Source organism: Zonotrichia albicollis, chromosome 1 (genome assembly GCF_047830755.1).
Source record: "Zonotrichia albicollis isolate bZonAlb1 chromosome 1, bZonAlb1.hap1, whole genome shotgun sequence".
In the NCBI taxonomy this organism is placed as follows: Eukaryota; Metazoa; Chordata; class Aves; order Passeriformes; family Passerellidae; genus Zonotrichia; species Zonotrichia albicollis.
The window spans coordinates 140,438,567-140,462,834 of NC_133819.1; the positions used below are offsets into that span (position 1 = coordinate 140,438,567).

The 24,268-nt window shown below is 35.7% G+C and overlaps 1 protein-coding gene across 7 annotated transcripts in view; it reads left to right on the forward strand.

The window, feature by feature from the left end:
* The window catches only part of CSMD3 (CUB and Sushi multiple domains 3), a 580,686-nt gene that overhangs the window by 536,533 nt on the left and 19,885 nt on the right, over window positions 1-24,268 (forward strand). For all 7 annotated transcript variants that reach the window (XM_074556146.1, XM_014263981.3, XM_074556154.1 and 4 more), the window contains 6 exons: window positions 2,725-2,907; window positions 4,469-4,645; window positions 7,882-8,061; window positions 11,745-11,918; window positions 16,868-17,041; window positions 17,302-17,375. In XM_074556146.1, coding sequence (XP_074412247.1) covers window positions 2,725-2,907; window positions 4,469-4,645; window positions 7,882-8,061; window positions 11,745-11,918; window positions 16,868-17,041; window positions 17,302-17,375 — 962 coding nt within the window. The remainder of the gene's footprint in view (window positions 1-2,724; window positions 2,908-4,468; window positions 4,646-7,881; window positions 8,062-11,744; window positions 11,919-16,867; window positions 17,042-17,301; window positions 17,376-24,268) is intronic.

Here is a 24,268-nt window from a genome sequence, read left to right on the forward strand (position 1 = left end):
TTTTTGCAATGTAGAATTCCTCATAAGTGCAGCAAGGGTTGTAAATAGTCTAAATATCCTCCATTTCATCAAGATTAAATGTCAACTGAGAATTTGTTACACATGTGAGTGAAGGATGGCTCATAACTAACTGTAAAAACAATTTAGTTGAGTCTGCATGAGGTAAGAAAAATACGTTCTCTTAGACATCATCACAGTCCACGGCTTTCTCATGAGGGGAAGAGGAGGGACAGGCACTGATCTCTGTGGTGGGCAGCGGCAGGACCCAAGGGAATGGCCTGAAGCTGTGTCAGGGGAGGCTGAGGTTGGATATTCGCTAAAGGTTCTTCACCCAGAGGATGGCTGGGCACTGAACAGGCTCCCCAGGGCGGTGGTCATAGCTGCAGCCTGACAGAGCTCAAGAAGGGTTTGGACAATGCTCTGAGGCACACGGTGTGTGTGACTCTTGGGGATGGGGCTGTGCAGGGCTGGCACCCGGACTCGGTGATCCTTGTGGGTCACTTCCAACTCAGCTTATTCTGTGGTTCTTTGATTCCATCACATCTGATGTGATTAGTCATTTAGAAAAATTATTTCTGTAACCTTCAATCAAAGGAGCTGGTGGTTAACCTTCCTAAAATAAAAAGTCTAATAATCCGTAGTAATAATTAGGCGTTAGAAAAGAACACATGATTTCCCTTAGAAGAAGAATATGTGATTTCTGTTTGGCATAGCAAATAACCTATTTTCCTTTTTTCAACATAAAATTCTTTTAGGCATAATGTTAAATAACTTGCCAAAAACTGAGCTGTTATTATGGAGACTGCAAATGTAGAAAGATGAGTAGGCCCCGTTCCAATTTTATCAGAGTGTAACTAAATACTACTAGAAAATGCAAGCTACAGATTCCCAAAACAACAAAAAACACCCTTGATCTATGAATCAATTTTTTTTAATGATTTCAAAAAACATGAAGCAGACTTTTTTTCAAACTAGAGGGTTGTTAAGTCACCTAAGTACCTTGGACATAAATTATTTTTAAAGCTTATAAAATTTTTTTGCTATAATTTGGGACTATTTGCAATTTCTTTTTAAATAGGGCTGGCAATCTGCTTTACTGATCTGTGTCATATAATCAAATGGGTAAACAGACAACAGCCTAACTTCTCAGCCTGTGATTTTGAAGCAGATAGATAACCCTTTTACTTACTTGAGTGTATTTGTTATTTATGAAATAAATTAAATACATAGTACCATTTACTTCTTAGACATAATGGACTAAACCAAATATTTGCTGATGCACCATAGTTTTCCAAGCAGAGGAAGCTACTTCTACTCTTCTGCCTTCACTACTCAGTTCTGAACATGCTTTTGTCAGTAGAGAGTTGTGTCCAACTGTTGCCTCCCAACAGCATTTTTAAAACATACACAGTGCCAAGTAAGGCAGCAGAACACTTACACTTGTTTTTCTCTGCATGTAAGACTCCAGAGTGATAACTTCCCATAGAACCCATCTCCAGTGAGTTTGTCACTTTTGGTCTTCTGCCTATTTAGAGTTTGCAAATCTGTTTACCATTTCTTTGTAAAAATTGCTCCTATTACTTCTATTTAAGCTTAGACATACCCCAGAAAATCTGCATGACAGATTATATACATAGTAGGATTTATTTTTTCTACCTGATTCTTGAAATATTTCATTTTTATTTAAAATATCGTAACTAACTACAAATTAATGAAAATTTTCTCTCAAAAATATTGATATGTTTGGCATATTTTTTGTCTAGAAAACCTTCATTTTATTTGCAAGTTGTTAGAAAAACAGATGGGCTATGAGGAAGAAACCAGAACAATGGAGCTCCAAGAATTCTAGAATTCAACTCTTCAGTATTGAAACTCAGGAATATAATATACCCTAATGTCTTTTCACATAGAAAACTATCTTAAAGTTCTCCAAAAAATAAAGTAGATGATTCTAAGTAAACATTAAAAGATTCAAATGAATGAGCTGATGTTCATGTGTTACCTAGAACTTCCTAAAAAGTTCTTATTAAGACTTAGATGTATAATCTTTGATATTATTATTACTTTTTATGGTTATCATTATTACTGTGTTGATTTTTCTAACATTTATATACAGCAGATAGCATTTAACATTATTAATTTATTTGTATATAAATACAAACTTGCTTACCATTAACCTTCTATCTTAGAATTTTCTGAAACATTTATATCTGAGGGAGATTTTAGCTATTGGACAGTTTTCACATGATGTTCCAACATTTCTAGAATGCAGGAAAATTCTTCATGTCTGTTCCAAGTCTGGTGATACCATAAAACTAAGAAATATTTTATGAACACTAGTTATACACAAGAAAATTGTCTTTGCAATCAGGACTTTAGTTTTCATCAGAATTCCTTATTTTAAAATGAAAAATTCACAAGGTTTTGTGCTTGTCTTTCCCCCCCCTATTTATTTGATAATTCTGTTATCAAAATTTTAGCATGGTATTAGGGGAATTTGTGAAAATTATAATTCTTCTTCTGCAATACTATAAAATAAGTAGAAAAAATTAGTGGAAGATCAAGTAATTTTGCATTTATAGAGACTCACACCCACTGATATATATGGGGATTTAAAAATATATATTTATGAACTTATTTATAAATACATATGGACATGCTTTATAAATGCAGAATAATAATAATATTTTATAAGTATTCTAATCTTTGTACTCTAAAATCTAGGTGATACAGCTGGTTCTTGTGGTGATCCAGGTATCCCAGGCCATGGGTCTAGGGAAGAAAACAATTTTAAAATTAAAAGCACGATACATTTCAGCTGTGATATTGGATATATCTTGCATGGCTCAGAGGAAAGAACATGTTTGTCAAATGGAAGCTGGACAGGAAGACAACCTGAGTGCAAAGGTAAATCAAAGATGTACTTATTTTTTTAGCTGTGTTTTAAATACTGTTGATCAGAAAACCAATTTTGCATTGCCAGCTTTCTGTTGTGAACAGGTTGCAGTTATTTTGGACTGAAAAATTTTTTCAAATAAGTTTTGCACTATAGTAGTGGCTTGATATCAGGTGAAAAAATTTGAAACCAGTTCCTGGCACCCATTGTAAAGCATGTTTACAGGTTTTGAGGGAAAAAAATAAGCCTTTAGAACTCAATTTTTTGATTAATATTCTTTCACTTAAAAATCTCAGCATAACCTGACCTTTAATAACGACCATATACCACGTTAATTTCAGACAAAAACCCCAGTTTTAGGAAAATTTCAGTGTCAGGATTTCTTTAGGTTTATTCATCTATGTATAAATGGTTGACTTAAAATTTCATTTATTAATACTGTTGACTTTACTTTTTTCAATAGAAAACAAAATACTGAAACAAGTCTATTTGTAAAATACAATTCTGAAAATTTCAAGGTAGAAATTATTATAAAAGAAAGCTATAAAAGGATATTTCTGAAGACTCATTTATTGCCTAGTTTACCTTGCTTCAGAATAGGAAAATAATTCCCAAAAGATTCTTTTGCAAAACAAAGTGTCTTGAAAAGAAGGAAATAATTTGAGAACGTGTACTCTTAATTTCTACTTTATCACTGCTGACTGTGGTAACTGTATGAACAAGTAATTTAGTTTTAAAAACTTGTTTCATAAACTGGTCTTGTAATATCCTTTCTGCTGAATGATTATAAAATTTACACTACATTGAAAATATAATATATATATTTGTGTGTATATGTATATATATGTCTATTTTGCTAGTATTGAAAGGGATATGCTTTGCCCAACTCTACCATCTGCTATTTTGACCTTATCTAGTACAGAAATAAATCAGCTCTTATGCATTTTAAGATAGTTTTGATGATATTTCTTTCTTGAAATGATAAATATAGTTCACAGAAAAATGTAGGTGTTGGTAATGCATGCACAGGTATATTGTTCTAGTTTAGGTCATATAGACTAAATGTACATATATGTAATCACATAAGAAGGACACATTCAAATTCCCAAGTTGAACATTAATGAACTGGGATAGAGCAGGATTCCACCTCCCTGTGATGTTGACTCCATTCAATGCTTTGAATTAGAAAGATTATATTTTGTTTATGCTAGAAACACATGATTCAAATTAAATCTACAAATATAATTATCGAAAAGATTTTTTTTTTTTTTACAATTGGAAGGGGTTTTCTTTGCAGCTAAACTATCTTTTCTCTAATGCAGATTATAAAGCTAAATTTGTACGTTTTGTTTCTCTACAAACCCAAGGGGAAAAAATAGTAATTCATGCACACAATTTTTTACTGTACAATGTGCCTTATCAGTAGATGGTGAAACTTACATTTTTAAGGACAACAGAATGGATTTCTACCAAGCAGCACTGCTGGAAGAAGGATTGTTCCTGCTCCATGTTTTCCCATTTCAGAAATCATCTTTACTACATTTTGAAAATATTCCACATTTTCCTTTACAGCTGTGCAGTGTGGTAATCCAGGAACAACTGCTAATGGAAAAGTTCTTCGTATTGATGGGACTACATTCTCCAATTCAGTAATTTATTCATGCTTGGAAGGATACATTCTTTCTGGATCATCTGTAAGACAATGCACTGCCAATGGAACATGGTCTGGATCCTTGCCAAACTGCACAAGTAAGACACATTTCTAGTGACTAATTTTGTTTTTCCTCTCCTCTGAAAGTAATAAATAAAGTAAAATATAGAAGTCTCATGACAATATATTTTCAGCTTTTTCTTGCATTACTTCCTACATAATTTTGTATGCTAAATAAAAATATGATGCTATGCAAATATGAAGAATATGGTTTTTTAAAGGCAGAGTATAGTAAAATGTGTAGACTGCTGTTTCAGTTTAAGAGAGTTCTATGGTTACATAATCTAGCTTGTTTAATTCTTTACCAGTATGTATGTTCAATCTTATTTATGTTTTGTGATATGACATATCCAGACATTTTTATCTTAGTTGCTTTACTTCATCTTGAAAAATTAGCAGTATAATATTCTGTTCTTCCAGAGAGTAGAAAATAAAAACCTTGTAATGAACACTTGAGGATTCTTTTCATAGTGACTCCAAGGTTTAAACTGTTGTCCCATTTTGACATACCATCTTCTGTTTGGCCTCTTCATTAACCTTAAAACTCCTTTGGCTACCCAACTAACAGAAGCTATTACAGCATCTCTAACATTTATAATGAGCACTTTGCAACACTTTATTTTCAAGCCCATCTGTTCCTTCTTTATTACATGTCCTAGTTCATCTTTTAGTAGCAATTATGAAAATTTTACATTTATGTGATGCATGAGACTGCCTATCATTTTCAAGAAACATATTCTCATCAGAGGTATAGCAAACTGATTTTAAATTTTGAACACACTTAGAGCAACTCAAATAGAAGCCAAAAGCTAGATCATACAACTTCTTGTTAAATCCATCTTAAATGAATTTTTGCAGTCATAAAGCCTGAGAGAGAGCCCAGTATTTTTGTTTATTTATTATTTTAAAAATTAAAATGAGAGCCAGATTAATTGTACCAAAGATAATGGTGGCTTGTGATGTCAACTTCATCTATATTTTTTTCTTGTATTTTAGAATAGCATTTTACTGAAATACATGCCAAACAATCTTCTCAGGACACGTTACTCAGATAGAAACATCAGATTTTAACTTGAAATATATTGACAGAGGAAGTATCATAGTAAAACAAAGACAGTGAGATTCAGGATATACCACTTTTTTTTAGTCTAGGTGTTATCACAATTTAGGGGGTTTAGAGCTGACACTGTAAGAAGAGAACAGCCTAAATAATTTTATGCTCCTTTACAGGCTGGGAGCCCTGGGCAGCATACCATCAAACAGGACTGACCCTAGTGCAACTTCATGCAGACCTAGACCATAGCAAGCTATTGTAGGATTTTCTTAGAAAGAAACAACACTGCCTCATCTGCAGCCAAACAGAAACAAAATTCTCATGAGAGTTTCTTGTTTCACTGCTCAATAACAAGCAAGGCTGTGCAGTCAGCAAGGTGCAATCGCTGAGTTCAGTGCCTGCTGCTGGAGCTGGCTGGGGCTGTGCCCAGGCAGGAGAGCTGTGGGGCACAGCACAGCTCCGAATGCCACCCTGGCTGGGCAGCACAGGCCTGGGGCTCCCCACCTCCATCCACTGGGATGCACTGGCTCTCAACAGGACATGCTCTTCTGGTCAGCATCACTGCAACAATTTAAGATGTTTTTCCCTAAAGCAGTGAGTTGAGTGGAGGTGGTCCAACTGAAATGAAACAAAGATTAGAGGAAAAAAGGATAAAGCCATTAGCTTTATATTTTAATTCAATCTAAACAATAGTATATCTGTAAAAATTTTGTGGATTATTTTAGTAAAATTTACACATTAAGAATAGTAAATGGAATGTTTCAAATAGAGAAAGTTTCAGAGTATTTGAAAGTACACCTGTTAATAACAGAAACAGTTCTGTCTTTCCCAGTTCTATGTTATTTGAAAAATTACCAAGAAAAATCTATGGCTTTTTAGTTTTTTAAAAATTGAAATTACTGTGTTACTAGGTAAGCTAAAATAGATTGACCTCCAGTTTTCTTTATCAGTATCTTAGCTACCTGTTTTCTTTATCAGTACATTAGCTACCTTTGCAGTAATCCAGATAGCCCTGTGGTATGTTTTCTAGTCTCTTCTATGTACATACAGTGATTGCATGGGACATTTTAAGATTTGCCATATGCTGTGTAATTAGTATCTGCTCTGTCACATCATGGTAAACTGTAGAAAAGGTATATTATATATAAATCTTTGATTCTTAGGTCCCGAGTTATTTGGTCAAGGGAGATACACCACAAATATGTAGTCATGGATTTATTGTGACTTTGGAGATCCAGATACAGAAAGAGTGATATTCTCATCAGCCATGCTTTGACATTGAGTTAGAAGTGGCCAGAACGTGTACTCTGCTCAGAAAACTGCTATTTCTTCTGGGAAAGTGTGAGAAGCAATGCTGTAGGGTGATTTTCATGTTTACTATAAAATAAATGATAAAACACATGGAATACTATATTTCGTGTGAACACTAAAGACTGTCTCCACTCTCCAAAGACTGTCCCAGAAATTGATAGATCCAGTTGACCAAATCTGAGGGAAACTTACCTGTTTTAACATTATTCTCAGATTGCAATGATCTAAAACTTTTTATTAACTCCTTATGAGTATTTTATTTCATTAGGAAATTTAATTATCTCCTGACACAAGAAGTCATAAAAGGCTTTACAATCCCTCCCACACATTACAGTGCTATAGACCTAATTTTTATGTAAGTCATAGACCATGTTTGGGGGTCACCTGAATATTCTCACCTGTTTATGTACATAGCAAATATGTGAGCATTTATAAAGTGGGAGGTTTTTGCAGGCATACATTTTAAATTTTCCAAATTTTGTTTCCTTTCAGGATATCATAGAAAAGTAAAGTAAGTAATAGGCATCTCCTTTTTTAATAATGAAACTGAATTGATAGGAAAATTTTAGCGTATCCAAGGGTGATAGTGGCATATGTATTATTTCTTTTTTTTATTTATTTATTTTGTAATCTTGAAATTTTGTCAATACAAATTTTACAATCCTTTACTACTACTGTTAAACTAAAGTATTTATGTTCTGCAGACATAACTGTTATGTAGCTCCACATATGTTTGACAGCTAATTAGGATGGCATATGTTTATCTTCTCTTGGTGGAGATAAGATTTATGTTACTTTTTTCTCCTTTTTTTTCCCCAGTCAATGCCGAGTTTTGTAGTGGTTTTTTCCTCACACACAGATAAACATCACTTAGATTTTAAAATATGTTCCTTAACTATTTACTTGCAGTTATCAGTTGTGGAGATCCAGGAGTCCCAGCCAATGGCATGAGATATGGTGATGATTATGTCGTTGGACAAAATGTTACTTACATGTGCCAACCTGGTTACACAATGGAAGCAAATAGTTCCTTAATTCGCACTTGTACTAGCAATGGCACGTGGAGTGGAGTAATCCCAACATGCAAAGGTATAACATTTATTTTGCTTGTCAGGTATTCCTTCTATGACATTTACCTACACTGCTTATTGCAAATTGTTAATTTATTGCGTATTCCCATGGAAATCAAAATTTTAGTATGAATATATTTAATTGATTTATTTAGCTGCAGAAACAGTGACTTCATCTTTTACTTTTTATCCCTTTTATATTCCTACAAGCACAATATATTGAACAGTTTTTTATAGTTCTGCAGAATACTTTAGTACTTTGCTGGATGGTTTAGATTTGTTAATTGCAGTTAGCCTGTCATAAGAAAGTGACCATATATATGTCTCTGCTTTTACAAACAGAACACTCAAACATGTAAAAGACACCTCTGGAAAAAGATCTAAATATATACAAACTGAACTTTGTCAAAGGCAAATTCATCTGAATTGCTCTATCTATATATAATACTAAAATTTTTCCCCTGATCCTTCCTTTATTAGACGGGTACCTTTAAGCATCACCTTGCTGCAAAAAGACTAAATCATTCTTAAAAATTTCCCAATAAGGATTTTTCTGTTTCATGTTATTTTCTCTACTGTGGAAGTTGAAGGGGTTAATGTCAAGATATTCCTTCATCTTCTTCAAATTTCATGCCTGATTTAATGGGGTTCTTTTGTTTGATTTTGTTGGGGTTTTTTTTTGTTGTAGTTGGTTTTGGGGCTTTTCATGTTAAAATTTAACCCTGTTAAAATTTTAACAGCAAAAAAATCTGAACATAACTGACAGACAAACTTGTCTGTGTCATCAAAATATTTTCTCTGAGAAACTCACTATCTCAATGTTAAAACAAGTTCTCTCTAGAGTATTTTTTCTGTCTCTCTGATACTACATTTGTAGAAAAGCAGTATTACCATTTGGCGTATTCTTTCTGGGTTCACACTAACTACATCTGATCTCTATTCTTTCAACACTTAGTTAGCTACCTTTGTACTTAATTTTTGTTATCCATCTTCCTTCTGTTTCATTTTAAGGAAGCAAAGTAACACACCTGATAAGCAGTGCTCATTTTCCTCCCATGAATGCATTTGTCAAACTAGATTGAATTAATTTCAAAGCTCTACCATATTTGCAATTACTATTCTTGCTGAACACAGTTTTCCCAGTATCTTACCAAGTCCAGTTTAACTCTAATTCACTTTTGACAATATCAATTTTTAAGTTATTTTCCTGACACATTCTTAAAGATGTCAAACACTGAAATCCCCTAGACATTTCACTCTTATTTTCCTATTGTCATTGTGCTCATGGATAGCCTCAGTTTCAATTAAAAAATTATTTTAAGAACTGAAGATTGGACATAGTGGTCATATTGACCAAGAGTCTGTCTGTCTCCAAGAGTGGCTGTCAGCCAACAGCTAGAAGATCATAAGATAGAGCAAATATTTTTTATAAAGTCTCTCACCTCTAATTCTTATGGTCTACAGGACACCTGACTGGGACCAGGAGATCTAACTCTGATTTGACTCAAGCAGAATGATACAAAGAAAGAATTTTACTATCAATTTTAACTTTGAGTTTTTGAGTCTTTCTGGTTTTGGATCATACATATTTAAGGCTTGTATAAATGCTAATTAATAACCGTATGAAGAATCTCTAGTCTTCGCAGAATTTCATTTTACTTTACCTTAGTTTGTGTAAGTACACTAGGCAAGTTAACAGTGTAATTAAAATAATATATAATATGCGGTAGTGTTAAATGTATAACAATTAGTTTTTACTGTCAGAATGAAGTGCCAGGGTCCTTTGGTACTATTTAGTTAAAATAATTGAAAAATGAACTGGGCAGAAAATACATGCATAATTGTCACTGTGCCACTGAAAGGGAAGATATAAATACTGCTCTGCTATGCCAAGTTGGAAAAGGATTCATGTTCATCTGCAGCTAGATATTCAAATATTCTAACATTGTCTTTTTTGCAGACTTGCATTTGCAATACACTTGTAGTTCTTAAACTGAGAATATCTTGGTACATATTTATGTCTAAGTCTCTGACCAAAATAGAGAAACATTCTGGCTTGCTGCTCGGTATTATTTTGTTTTCCTTTTCTCACCCTAAAATTCTGATGTTACATCTATTTCCTTCAACTTCTTCTCTCCTTTCCCAAGTAATCACCAATATTTCCTCCCTTATTAGTCAGCTCAGAATTTAAAATATACAGTCCCTTTTAAAAGGACTATTCATGAAGCTCTTGGAGAATGAAGACAGAATTCTGCTGCTTAGAGCACTTATTTTGAATTCATTTTTTTTAAAGCATCATAGACGTGTGGCAAAACCTATCATGTCCTTTTCTGAGACAAAACTAAGGTCCCAAAATCTAGATTTGATTTACTGGCTGGTAAAGAGTATTTGATACCAGTATTCTCAAACAGCCATGAATGCTGCTGTAAAGTGTTTTTATGGTCTACATAACTGAGATTCTCTCACTGAAGAGAATAATAAAAATGTAGAAATGGTACCTAGTGAACCCTCTGCAGGTTGCATTCAAATACATATTATTCATCACCTAGTAACTCTGAATTCTTTTAAGTCTGCAAGATGACAGCTCTTCTAAACATTAGTTTAAAGATTATGGGTGCAGCATTTAACTTGCTCCATTGTTGTGACCTGTGTGTTCTCTGCTTGATTTTTAATCACCACATCTTCTCATTTATCCCAACTGGCTTTACCAGATTAAATGGTATTAGATTTTTTTGCTTTCTTTCTCTTTTGCTAGCACAGTTTGCCCTTTCATCTACCTCATTCATTCTACCAACTTGGTCTAAATTTCATCCTTTCCCTTGTTTAGTTCAGGTTTTCTTTCATTTAATGTCCTTAATACTTTTTCCCTTAAGCTTTCAATTAGCAATTGTCTGTTACTATACCACTATCCAGTGAATAACACATTTATCTTCATCACAACAGTTGTATCTCTTTATTTCTACTGCCTTCCTGTACTGTTTTTCAGTCCTCTGGCCTACAAACAAGTACAAGATGTTTCTATTTTTTCCTAGGAGGCCTGGCAATTACAAAATATACTGAAATACTTTTTGTTGGCCTTCTTAGAGGTAGCAATACTAACAGATTCAAGGAATTGCAAATCCTTACATTTTCTCCCCATTGCTAGCAACTAGATGCTTTTTGGTAATGAACTACTCACAAAGCAAATTGTAACCAAACTGTGCTACTTAGAAACAGGATTTCAAGTAATATTTTGGAACAATTATCCTGGAATTTCATCCCTACAGGTTAAATATAGCAAATGCCTAAGATGGCCAACAGGAAGAACATATTTTATTATTGCCACACTAACAAAATATGGTTGCACTCTATGTAGTTTTAACAGAGAAAAAAAAAAAATTGTAGTAGATTACCAGACATACCTTAAATGTTGTACACGTTATAGTTTCCATACCGATTTTTAGGTAGTCTTCCTATTTGGTTTGATGCAATATCCTGGTATATTTAAGACACTTCATCAATCATCTGCTGCCTCCTAAATGAAGGAAACCAGACGTACGAACTTCAGGAAATGTGGCAAGAATACAGTGAGAGAGATAGCATGCCCTGACTGTATTGTCCTCTAAAAAAAAGGTGAAATTAGCCCATATGGTTCTTCTAGTAATTGTGTACACCGGGGATATTTACAGCAGCTGACCCTAATTATTTTGAATATTATTGCAGCTGTTACCTGCCCAACTCCCCCGCAGATCTCTAATGGAAGGTTGGAAGGAACAAACTTGGACTGGGGATTTAGCATTAGCTATGTCTGCTCTCCAGGATATGAACTCTCTTTTCCTGCTGTTTTGACTTGTGTTGGGAATGGAACATGGAGTGGTGAAGTACCTCAGTGCTTACGTATGTATTCACATCATTGTCTGTATTTTGCTATGTTATGGTTTTCTCCTCTTTGAAGTTTTCACTTTTTTTTCCTCCTTCCCTCCCTCCCTCCCTCTCCCAATGGCTCAATTAATTTCAGAACTGGGATAATTACAATCCTTCTAAAAATTTCTAAAATTTTCCAAAATTTTAATGCTACTAGTAGATTGAGAAAGTCATGGGAATATCTGTAAACCCTATGTGAGCATATATGAGTCTTTAGACATAGATGCAAAAAAAAGATATTACAGGCAATGTGTACAACATAATCCAAGGCAATTCAAAATTCAAAGGTTCTGTCTTGTTTTCAGATCCAGCTACATTTGTGATAAGGTAACTTTCATTATAATCCCTTTTATTTCCTCATACTCATCCTAAACTTCCTGTGATGTCACAGAGGAATTTTTTCTGGCTGTCATGTTGACTAGGTCCTGGGTAATTCTGTGACAATTATCTATTTTTCATATTTTATGCAGTTAATTTTATTAATCTGAAAGTTATAAATAACAGTGATGGATTCTTGTATTGCTAAAAATTTCATTACAGTATCCAATCCTATTCATTAAAAGTGATTGTGATTTTTCTGAGAGATATCCAATTGATTGCACTGAAGAAGGAGGTTTTGTAGTTATTTGCAGAATAATTATACCACTCTGTAATAGTCTTCAAAAAGGAGTCTAACTGGAAGAGGATCATATCTTATTCATGGCTTTACAGTCTCTGAAATTTAATTTGAACTTGCCAAGTAGCTGTGCTTGCCAGGTAGCTTGTTAAATGTTGCAAAATACACTTCTGTTTTCTTTTACTATTTTTTTTAATTATTTTTCATCTCTCCCTGTCAAAAATTTCCTCTATTTTGGCTATATCCCAGTACCATGAAAGAATATATAGACCATCTTTTCTTTTCCTTTTTTTCCAATTAAATTCTCATATCATCAGCTTATGACTGCTGCTGAAACTCTGTGTGCCAGAGGTGGAGCACAATGAAAGGCATATTTTTCTGGAAGAAAAAGAGCAAGACCACTATTTGTTGCTTAAATTCTCTATGTAGAGCTCTTCTAGAGTCCACTATACTGTGAATATAAGAGACTATGAAAATTTATTTTCATTATTTGTTCTTGATTGAAAAATGGTGTCCTTCATTCATTTTTGAATACCACAAGCTATTTATGATATTTAAAGTTGTAATACTCAATATTGCAGTATACTCTGAAAATTGGGCTCTACCTTTAAACTTTTTAAAGATATATTTAGCACAGAATGCAGCTGCCTGGGAATTAAAGGCTATTTCATGCAGATTACATTAACTGAATGTTGTTGATGTGCAATGGTTGTCCATTGGCCTGCAAGAGAAAACAACTGGCAGCCAGTGCTTGTCGAAGAGCTTAAGCTAGTTGCCATCTGGCAGAAATGAAGGGGAGCTGGTGAAAGTCATTCTCAATAAGCAGTTCCTGACATCAGAAATTTATTTCCTAGCTTAGTTCCATAGAGCCTGTAGCTGAAGATGTGCAAGGTACAGTTATGACATAGAATAATTATTCAGAATGGAATATGACCATGTCCTTGGTTGAGTGTTTGTCATCTATGACCCAGTAAATTTGTTTGCTTAATTACTCATGCAGTAATTTCAGTATTGCTGGTTTTATAAGTTTGGCAATGGATAGGAAAAATGTAGACATCTGCCAAAAAATTCCTAACTGCGGATATAACTTCAAATCATAGAATTATCACAGAATATAATGAATTGGAAGAGACCCATGAAGTCCAGCTGCTGGCCCAGCACAGAACAACCCAAAGAGTTGTACCCATGTACCTGAGAGCACCGACCAAAGATTTCTCAAGACCTATGAAGCCTGGTTGCTGTGACCACTTCCCTGAGCCTGTTCCAGTGTCCAACCACGCTCTGGGGGAAAACCTTTTCTTGATATAGAACGCAAACTTTCCTGACCTTCATATCATTCCCTTGGATCTTGTCACTGGTTGCCTCACAGAAGAGATCAGTGCCTGTCATTTTGCTTTGTCTCATGAAGAAAGTGAAGATCTCAATGAGGTCTTGACACAGTCTCCTCCTCTAGCCTGAACAAATCAAACGACCTCAGACACTCCTCATGTGGCTTCCTCTCAACGCTCTTCACTGCCTTTGCTGCCCTCATTTGCATACTCTCTAATAGCTTTACATCCTTATATTGTGTCACCCAAAACTTCACACAACATTCAAGGCAAGGCTGCCCCAGTGCAGAGCAGAGTGGGACAATTCCCTCCCTTGCCCAGGTGTCGATGCTGCCCCTGATACCCCTGGGACGTGGTTGGTCCTCCTGGCTGCCAGGGCACTGCTGGCTCAAATTCAACTAGTCAACAAGCAGGACCTCCAGGTCTCTTTCTCAGTGCTGCTGTGCAGCAGTGTTTTCTTATTCTGGATATACATCCAGGGTTGTCCCATCCCAGGTGCAGTGTTCTTGTTAAACTTCATATCGTTGGTGATTGCCCAGTCCTCTGGTCTGTCTGGGTTTTTTTCATAGGACACAGATGCCTTCAAGTGAGTCAACAGGTCCTCCCAATTTAGTGTCAGCAGCAAACACGCTACCTTTTGAGTCCAGGTGTTTAGGATTCTCCTGGACCTGTTTGTACCTGCTGTGTGGTATTCACAGTTAGCATCTGGTAGGTTGAAGTCCCTCAAAAGGACAACAGAAGTTGATTTAGAGGTCTCCCTTAGTTAATTGAAGAGTAATTTTCCAGGGTCAACATCCTGACTGTGTCCCCTATAGTAGACCCCCGTAACAACATCTGCTTTGTTTGTGTGTTCTTTAATCCTTACCAAAGGCTCTTAACATGCCATAATACCCTGGTTTTGGCCAGGACAGGGTTAAATTTTGGCAGTAGCTGGGAGGGGGCAGGGCTTAGTCCCAGCTGTTATTTTATAACATCTCACATCATTGCCAGGTGTGGGGGAAGGGATTTCTGCTTCTGAGAAGAAAGGTGGTCTTTCCACTCAGAAAAAAACACTGTGATCAGATCAGATTGGGTTCTGCAGTAAATACTTTGCAAGAAAATCAACCTCACTTTTGTATACTTTTGTAATTAATATTGTTGCTGTTACTGTTTGTTTTCTTATCTCATAGCTGTTGCCAGTAAATTGTTCTTATCTGAACTCATGATCTCTGCCTTTTGTCCCTGTAATTCTCCACCCCAGCCCAACACAGACCAAGAGGAGTGAAAGAGAGCAGCAGGGTTCTTTTGGGGAATCACAGTGGGGGGGGGCCTGAATTTGGAAGTGCCATTCCTAAACCAGGACAATTTACAAACAGCAAGCTCTGACACCCCTCTCCCCTGCCTCATCCCCCACCTCACTCACCCTGCCTGGCACTCCTGAGGGGTGTGCAACCCTCCATACTGGCACACAGACACAGGCCTGATCCCACCAGCTTTTGCTTGTGCCAAGGATGTCATATTTCATGGGCTGAGTCAAGGCTTCTAGGTCCTCATGGAGAAGACTGAAGGATCTCACTAATGCTAAAACTCTGGCATGCCTTCCCATTGCTTTTCACAGATGAACCTGGTTTTGTCCCTTTCCCTCTTCCTGTGTAGTTTGAAATTTGAAATTGTACTGGTCAGCCCTTCTAACTCCTGCACATAAAACATTTTCCTCCTCTGAGAAGAGAGTCTTCTGACTGCCATTGAATAGCAATTGATCTGATGTTGTGTAGACCATAATATGATCAAAACCCCTAAAGCTCCTCTGATGACACTATCCTCAGAGCCATCTATTGATCAGTTGGGTCTGCCTGCCTGAAAGGATTGAAGAAAGCACTAGATGTCCTTCTGATCCTTCAAATAATTGTGCTAAAGCCTGAAATCTCTTTCAGTTAGCCATGGACTTCCCTTTGCTACCTCATCGCTGTGGCCATGAAGAGCAGCAGATAACAATCAGACTAGAGAGTTTACTAGTAATGTCCCAAGCTCTAGAGAGGCAGCAGGCTTCTCTATGAGTAAGGTCTGGTTGGCATATGGGGTCGTCTGATTCCCTCAGAGGGGTTCACCTATGAAAACCACCATTCTTTTTATTTGACAGAGGTGGTCATGATGCAGGGAGTAGGTTATTTTGCCCTCCAATTCCAGAAGGACCTTAATCTGCATCTTAAGTTTTCAGTCCATTTAGTTCCCGGACCAGAAGAAGGACAGTAAATTTGCTAAGAGTGCATTTACTCAATTATGACATGCTATAGACATAAGGAATCCTTAGGTGATAGGAATAAGGTAAAAAATATAAATTTAAGAAGATATTTTTATGAGTGAAATTTATCCTGTCTAATTACAGTTTATTAGTATCTGACTTTTAAATTGCTACAGAAGTTTCTTTTTTATGGGGTATTTTTGGTGTTTCATTATTGTTAACTGTTCTAACTATAAGTATTGTACTTCCATACATACCAAATCTTGCCTTTCAGTGAAGGATGAGGAAGTAGGACTTTATGACTCCTAAAAATCTATCTGCTGAATCCTTTAATCATACTAAAATGTTGAGCACTGGGTAGGTGTCAAGAAAGCAGGAGAGGAGGGAAGATTGACATGGAAGTTTGATACACTCTTTGATTGCTCTCTAAAGATTTCCAGACACATGTGGTTTGGGGCATGGAGGAATTGTGACTATTTGTACTTTAATGAAATAAGTTGTCAAATTGATATGTTAAGTGTGAGGTACTGATCAAGAACATTATATAGTAATTTTGAACAACTATCAGAACTAATACAATCTATCAGACTAAATATTATATGTCTAGTCTCTCTGAATTCCTGTTAAAAGTTTCCATATTTGACCTGTGTTTAATAAAAAAATACAAAATTTTGAGTAATTTCTTCACTTAGTTCAACTGTTTTTTTTTTTTTTTAATAAATGCCACATTCCATTTCTATCATGTCTTTTTTTGCAGCAAAGTTTTGTGGTGACCCTGGAGTACCTGCTCAAGGGAAAAGAGAAGGCAAAAGCTTCATCTATCAGTCAGAAGTCTCTTTCAGCTGCAACTCTCCTTTTATTTTGGTTGGCTCTAACACCAGGATTTGCCAAGCAGATGGAACATGGAGTGGTTCTTCTCCTCGATGCATAGGTATGATTATGTTCATGAAATGAAATTTCTTTTCATGCTTATTATTCTTCTTCTTGCTAAGTCAATCTAGAATTATCCCATTATTTTGCATTATCTTGGTGTTATTCTATACTCTCCAAGAATCAAATCACTTTATTTTTGTCTTTGTGATTGGCTTTATGATTGCATGTTACTGAGCAAGCTTAATTTTGTCATAGAATTGTGAATTTAATTAAAATACTGTAATTTGTTTTGTCTTCAATATATTGCAACTTTTTTAGAACCTACTCGCACAGCATGTGAAAATCCAGGAGTCCCAAGGCATGGGTCACAAAATAACACATTTGGCTATCAGGTAGAGTACACTTTTTAAAATTTACTTGCATAAATATTTCAATATTTTATACTACCTCAAAGTCTAGAAACATCTGATTAGAGGTTTAGAGACTGCTTCTGTAAGAGTTGTTTGCTGCTGTGGTGCTCTGTTTCCTTATTTCTTGCTGTAGGATTACACTAACCCTGTGTCCCTATCAGCAATGCACTACATGAAAAACTTGTGATCAAGTTCTGCTTGATTTCACTTTGAAGACTTTCAGTATCTCCCACCAATATATAAGTGCTTCCTATAATTTATTAAATGGGCTTTTTTCTCCTCAAAAGTGTGTATACTGTGTGTCAAACTGCTAGTACAGACATACTATAAGAACCAGGCCTTTTTTCTGAGAGAAGATCTGTTTGGAGCCACAAATGAATTACAGAGTCCCAGACTTGTTAGGAGAACTTCTAGTCCACTCCCCCTTCTCAAAATAGATCAGCTAGAACAGGTTTATGAGGGCTGTCTCCAGGTGGTTTTGAATATTTGCAGAGATGGAGACTCAGCAGTGCCTCTGGGTATCCCTTGCCAAACTGATCACCCATACAGTGAAAAATAACACTTTTTTCTTAGTTTTAAAGAGAATTTAATATATTTCAATTTATAGCTATTTCTTCTTGTTGTGTCTCTGGGATCCACTGAAGAAAATCTGCTTCTTTTGCTTGTCCTGCCCCCAGGGGTTTTTTGTTTTGTGGTTTTGTGGGTTTGGTTTGTTTTGGTTTTTTTTTTTTTTGTTTTTTTTGTTTTTTTTTTTTTTTGTTTTGTTTGTTTTTTTTTTTTTTTTTTTGTTTTTTTTTTTTTTGAGTTTTTTTTTTTTTTTTTGAGTTTTTTTTTGGGGGGGGGGTTTCAGGCTGGATAACCCCAGGCCTTTCAGCTACTCCTTGTATTTCAGATACTGTGGTCCCTTAATCAATTTTGTGTCCCATCACTGAACCCAGTATAGTATTGTCCTTGTCTCTCTTGCACTGATGAGCCAGCACTGGCCCCAGCTCTCACTTGTGACTCACTGGGGCTAGAGGAGAAGGAACACATTCCTTGACCTGTTTTCTCTGCCCTGCCTGATGCCTTCCTGGGGACGGTTTGTCACATTTTATACAAGGCTGTGTTGTGGCAAATCGTGCTTGCATATGTTTCTGTTGGAAAAAGAATTGAGAAACTGAAAATTATCTTGAACTGCCCATTTTCTGATTCACACAAAACACTTATGCCTGTGAGATGTTTCCATGAGTGAATGGTTTAGAGATGCAAAAATGTACCTTATAATTTGCTAGGAATCTTGTGAACAAAGAGAGAGCCCAAGCTGTCCTGTGACATCTGCGTTTGATGTCAGGGCTAAAAGCTCCAGGCACATGAAGAGGGATGAACAGAAGAGTACCTAGCAGCTCCACAGCTGTATGAAGTCTCTGTCTAGTATGAGGAGAATAAAAAACTGCAGTTTGCTGGAAATGCAAGAAAGGGCTGGGTGAAATTTGAACAAATTTACAAAATTCAATTAGTTTTTAAAAGCAAATTGTTGCTAAAGACTTTTGAAAGTTTCATGGTCAAAAATTTCTTTGGTTTATCCTTTTCTTTGGTTCATCCTTGGTGGCCTTTATGCAGTACTCCTCTGGCTTGGTTTTTAACAATATTTGGCTTTTCAGATTGTGCTACATCACAATCATATGCGAGTGATAATAAAATTGTCTAAGTTTTCTCTAGGAACTGAAAGTGCTGCTTTGTGCCAAGATAGGATACGTAGGGGCAGACCTTAGACTAACTTAGTTTGGTTATAATACAATATTAACCTAGGGGACAACTCTTTATTCAACTATGTATCAAAGAAATAATTTATTAATCATTTTGTATGATTTTATTATCACATTTTCATATATTAGTGAGCTTTCATTGAAGATGGTAAGGCAGTCTCTCATTTGCGCTGTAGTTGTGAGTAAAATATCACTCCTAGATAGCATGGAACTGTAAAAATATCAAGCAAAATGTCAATTAACAAATCATTCGTATAATAAGTGTAAATTCTGGCAGAGTTTGCATCTCTGTAAATTCTAAGAAAAAAAATAAAAAATTGTAAACAATTATAAGGTTAGTTCCCAGTATTTAAGGTGTATGTGCTATAGTCTCCTTACCCAGCTATCAGCTTATTCTCATGTTCACACAGTGAATTTGATTTTATGTAGTAACTAAATGTGCAACTTCTGGTTACTCTAAGTATGACTGCTTAGTTGATACATAACTGGGTAGAAGTATCAGTCACACAGATGAAGCTGAACTTAGCTCTTGATTGGGTTGAAGCAACTGTGAAAATGATTGATTCTAGACAAGATATTGTCTGTAGATCCCAGAAAGAAATTTTGCATTATCATAAATTGTATAATGTTATGACTCCTTAAAAACCACAAAAATATTGTTAATTAATGTATATTATGCTATAATTATCTTCCTCTGTGAATGGGATTATAGGGATTTTTTCTTCTATCCATAGCAGGAAGGTAAAGAATAATTATAAATTGTTCCAAAATACAGATGCGGGTTTTTTGTTTTGTTTTATTTGGGATTTGTTTGTTTTGTTTTAACTCTCTTAAATACTTTATATTTAAACTAATATTAGTCAGGTAACTTAATTGAGTTAACTGTCAAAGTTTAAATTTATTTCTCTGTCTCATAAAAAATACCAATCTGTAGCCTTACCCTTAGAATCCAAGTTCTCATATGTGGAATACTGTTTTAAGTACTTTTCATCAAATGGCACTACTTCTTCTTTTATCTGACAAAAATCACTCACTGACACTTGCTTTTCACAATGCTGATGTCAAGTTATGAGCTTCCACAGCACCATTGCTTTGTTCCTGTTTTTCCCCTACTCTTGATTATCTGTTTTCCTGTCTCATTGATTGGACTGAAAGTTCAGGCAAACACCAGATAATTCTAGGCTTGACTAAAAGGCGTGTCTAAACCTGACCTCCTGGAACCTACAATCTACACAAACAAAAGCACCAGTCAGATTTGAGTGATGTTTCAACTATTAAAAAAGAGCTTTGTAGAAAATGAGGCAACAGAATACTGCAGGGACTTTATTGTTCAGCACTGAATTTTTCAGGCATAAGCAGTTTCTTATGTATTCAAATAACATCAAAATACCAGTTTAGTTCTACTTGGATATCTGGCATGGCATGGAAATGAGTAGCATCATCTGCTTTAATTGTTATGAATACCTATGTCTAGGATGCTTACCTTTCATCTGAGCCATTTTTATTTGACAGATCTACCTTAGCAGTGTGTTACAATGGAGACAAAATAACTTTAGAACTTAGTGAATACTGACTTCATCTGTAATCTGGAAAATAAATCACTCCTTGGAAAGCAACTGTAGAGTTTGAAATACTTCTTCAGCTGTATTGCTAGAAACAGAAAAGTGCTTATAGCACTTTCACCATAAGCTATTATAACACAAGGTACTACTCAATTGAAGAAATAGTTTAGAACTGCTTAGATCAGTCAGTCATATATATAAGATTTACTACTTCTCATACTTTTCCAACATGTTTTTTAGAAACTCAGCTATCTTCCCTTATATTGAGGCCTAAACTGAGCCAAAGAGCAGTCTTAATTTAAAAAGGAAAATGGACACAATGCAGTAGTGATAGCCCTCTGCTAGCTCTTGGGTTCTATTTTATGAAACTCTGTATGAAACTTGATCTTCAGATGTTGAGCAGTCTTACAAATAATCTCCTTCTGTGAATGTAATGCTTATAAAAACTTCAGTGTTGATTAAATTCTAAGATGAAGTTCCAAGAGAAGTGCTCTACTACTGCAATATAGCTCTCTCCATTAGCACAGTTGGCACCACCACTGCATCAATGAAAATATAATTTAAGCCATATCAGACACCCTGTATTTTCCTGCTTCTCATTGTCCTGAGGTCTCTGTTGTCAGTGTGTTAGTGTCACAATATGGAGTGCTTCACTGGCACAAATATGATTTTTCTTTTTTCTTTTTTCTTTTTTCTTTTTTCTTTTTTCTTTTTTCTTTTTTCTTTTTTCTTTTTTCTTTTTTCTTTTTTCTTTTTTCTTTTTTCTTTTTTCTTTTCTTTTTTTTGTCTCTGTCATCCATGTTTCACCTGAGGTTATTTGTAATGTTTCTAACACACTTTTACACCACTCACACTACAGCTCATTATTATACACATATATTTCAATGTATACTATAAGGTACATTTCACCTATGTTAAATAGTTGTTCTTTTCTACCTCTAAAGTCTGATCCTGTCTAGGCCTCTGTTTTTAAGGGTGAGTTGTTCACAGCAACAGGATCTCCAGTGCTAAGACTGTGTTGCATCTTTTGTCACAGTCACACTGTAGTCATCCTCAGAATATCCTGCTGTCTGCATTTCTCAAGGTCTCTGCTGTTGTTCCAGTACCAGGCCTATATTTCTCTGTACTGCATCACATTAGTGGGAAATAGCTCATTCTGCACGTGTTAGATTCTTTTTTTTTCTGCTATGGATATAATCTGTGGTTGTGCCATACAAGGATGCATAAAACCTGATCAAAGCTATCTGAACATAGGAAATTTAAATTTTACAGCTAAAACAAGTTTAGAAACAAAACAAAACAAAACTGAAACAAACACAAAACTCCAGGCCACTCAAAACTCTTTCAGACAAAGGAAGACTGTCAAGCTTCTGCCCAGCAGTCTTGCAAACCCAAAACCCTGTTGTAAGGACAATGATGTGTTAGTGGGTTACCAAACTACAGATTTAGTGAAGACTTAATGAGGCATGTTTTCATTAACTTAAAATGTGATAAATAACTGAAGATAAATAACTGGCATTACCTCAGCTTCTCAATTCTTCAGCACAAATTACTGGGGACAAGGAAATTTATTAGAGTATCTTCATGTCCTTTGGTGGACTGAAATCTAAGAAAAAACTTGACTGTAGAGTAATTCATGAGAGTTAGAAGTATCTTCTAATCTTACAAAAAATATAAGAAATATGAAGGATAATAACTAATTATTTTGATAATTGTTATACATTATTTTCATCTTATGTGGTGAAAAAAATTATCCAGAGTACTTTATAAATGGAGGTTGATGTTTATTCATTTTCTTCTCAGATTTATGAATTTTCTTCTCAGATTTTCCTGTTAGAGAATAACAAATATTCACTCTTTAGGCTTTAACAAAAAAAAAAAGAAAAATAAAAAAGTTAGTTATGATGCTAATTTTGGGACTATCCAAGCTATAACTGACACTATAGAAAAGGCAGCTGTAGAACAGACATAAAATACTATTTTTTTTTATTGGATGCAAAAACCGTGGTCCAGAGTAACTAATGCTTTTACTTGAGCTACAGAATCAAACTTAGGGAAATCTCAGGAGGAATTTTTTCAGCATAGAATACTGTATTTTAGCGCCATCTGGTGCCTCTGATGCAAGAATATTGCAAAGTAAACCATGAAACTTTAAAAAATTACTTTTATATGTTTAATAATTAATATACATATCCTATATATTTTATAGGATATTTATTACACGTTGATTTTATTATTTTCATTTATTTGTAGTCTTGAACAGCATGGCAGCACTTAAACATCTTCATCCCTTGGGCAGCTGCTGCATTTTTGATGCTGCTTTGGTGCTTACATATATAAAGGTTGTGTTTCTTGTGAAACCATAAAATCATGGCATGGTTTGGGTGAAAAGGACCTTCAAGATAATCCAGTTTCACCCCTCCTGCCATGGATAGGGACACTTTCCAGTAGACCAGGTTGCTCAGAGCCCCATCCAGACTGGCCTTGAACACAGCCAGGTATGAGGCATCAACAATTTCTCCGAGCAACTTGTCCTAGTCACTCACCACCCTCACAACAAGGAGTTCCTCCTAGTACCTAGTCTAAACCTACTCTTTCCTGAATCTGCTCTCTCTTGTCCTATCACTACATGTGTCTGTAAACAGTCCAGCTCCAGGTTTCTTGTAGGCTCCCTTCAGATACTGGAAGGCCACAGTTAGGTCAGAATGAACCCTTCTTTTTTCCAGGCTAAAAAAACACATCCCTCTCAGCCTTTTCTCAGAGGAGAATCCCTCAGAACATTCTGGTGGCCCTCCTGTGGATTTCCTCCAACAAGTCTGTGGTTTTATGCTGAGACACTCAAAGTGGGACGCAGGACTCTGGGTGAGGTCTCATCAGAACAGAGTAGAGGACAAAATCACTTCCCTCAAACTGCTGCCCTACTCTGCTTTTGGTACCTCCCTGGATTGAACTGGTTTTTGGGCTGCAAGGGCACATTGCTGTCTCATGTCCAGCCTCTCAGCCACCAGCTCCTCCAAGTCCTTCTCAGCAGGGCTGCTCTCGATCTCTTCATATCCCAGTGCACCCCTACTATAAGGTGTAGTGCAGCACATAGATCTTGGTCTTACTAAACTTCACGATGTTCTCATGGGCCACTTCTCAAGCTTTTTCAAGTCCCTCTGGATGGATCTCATCCTTCAGGTGTGTCACACACACCACTCAGCTTGGTGTCATTTGTGAATTTGCTGCAGGTGCACTCAATCCCTTCACCTGTGTTGTTAAGGAAGATATTAAATATCTGGTAAATAACACAGGTTCCAATACAGAGCCCTGAGTGATACCATGTGTCATTGATGTTCACTGGGATTCTGAGACATTGACCACTACCCTCTGGATGTGACTGTCCCATTACTTTCTTATCCATCTAACAATCCACTGATCTAATCAATCTTTGTCCGATTTAGAGAGAAGGATGTTTGGGGGGATTCTTGAGAAAGACTTTACAGAAGTCCAGAAAAATGATATCTGCAGTGCTTCCCTTGTCCACTGATGTGGACATATGAGCACATCTCTCTTAAGGCTAGTACTT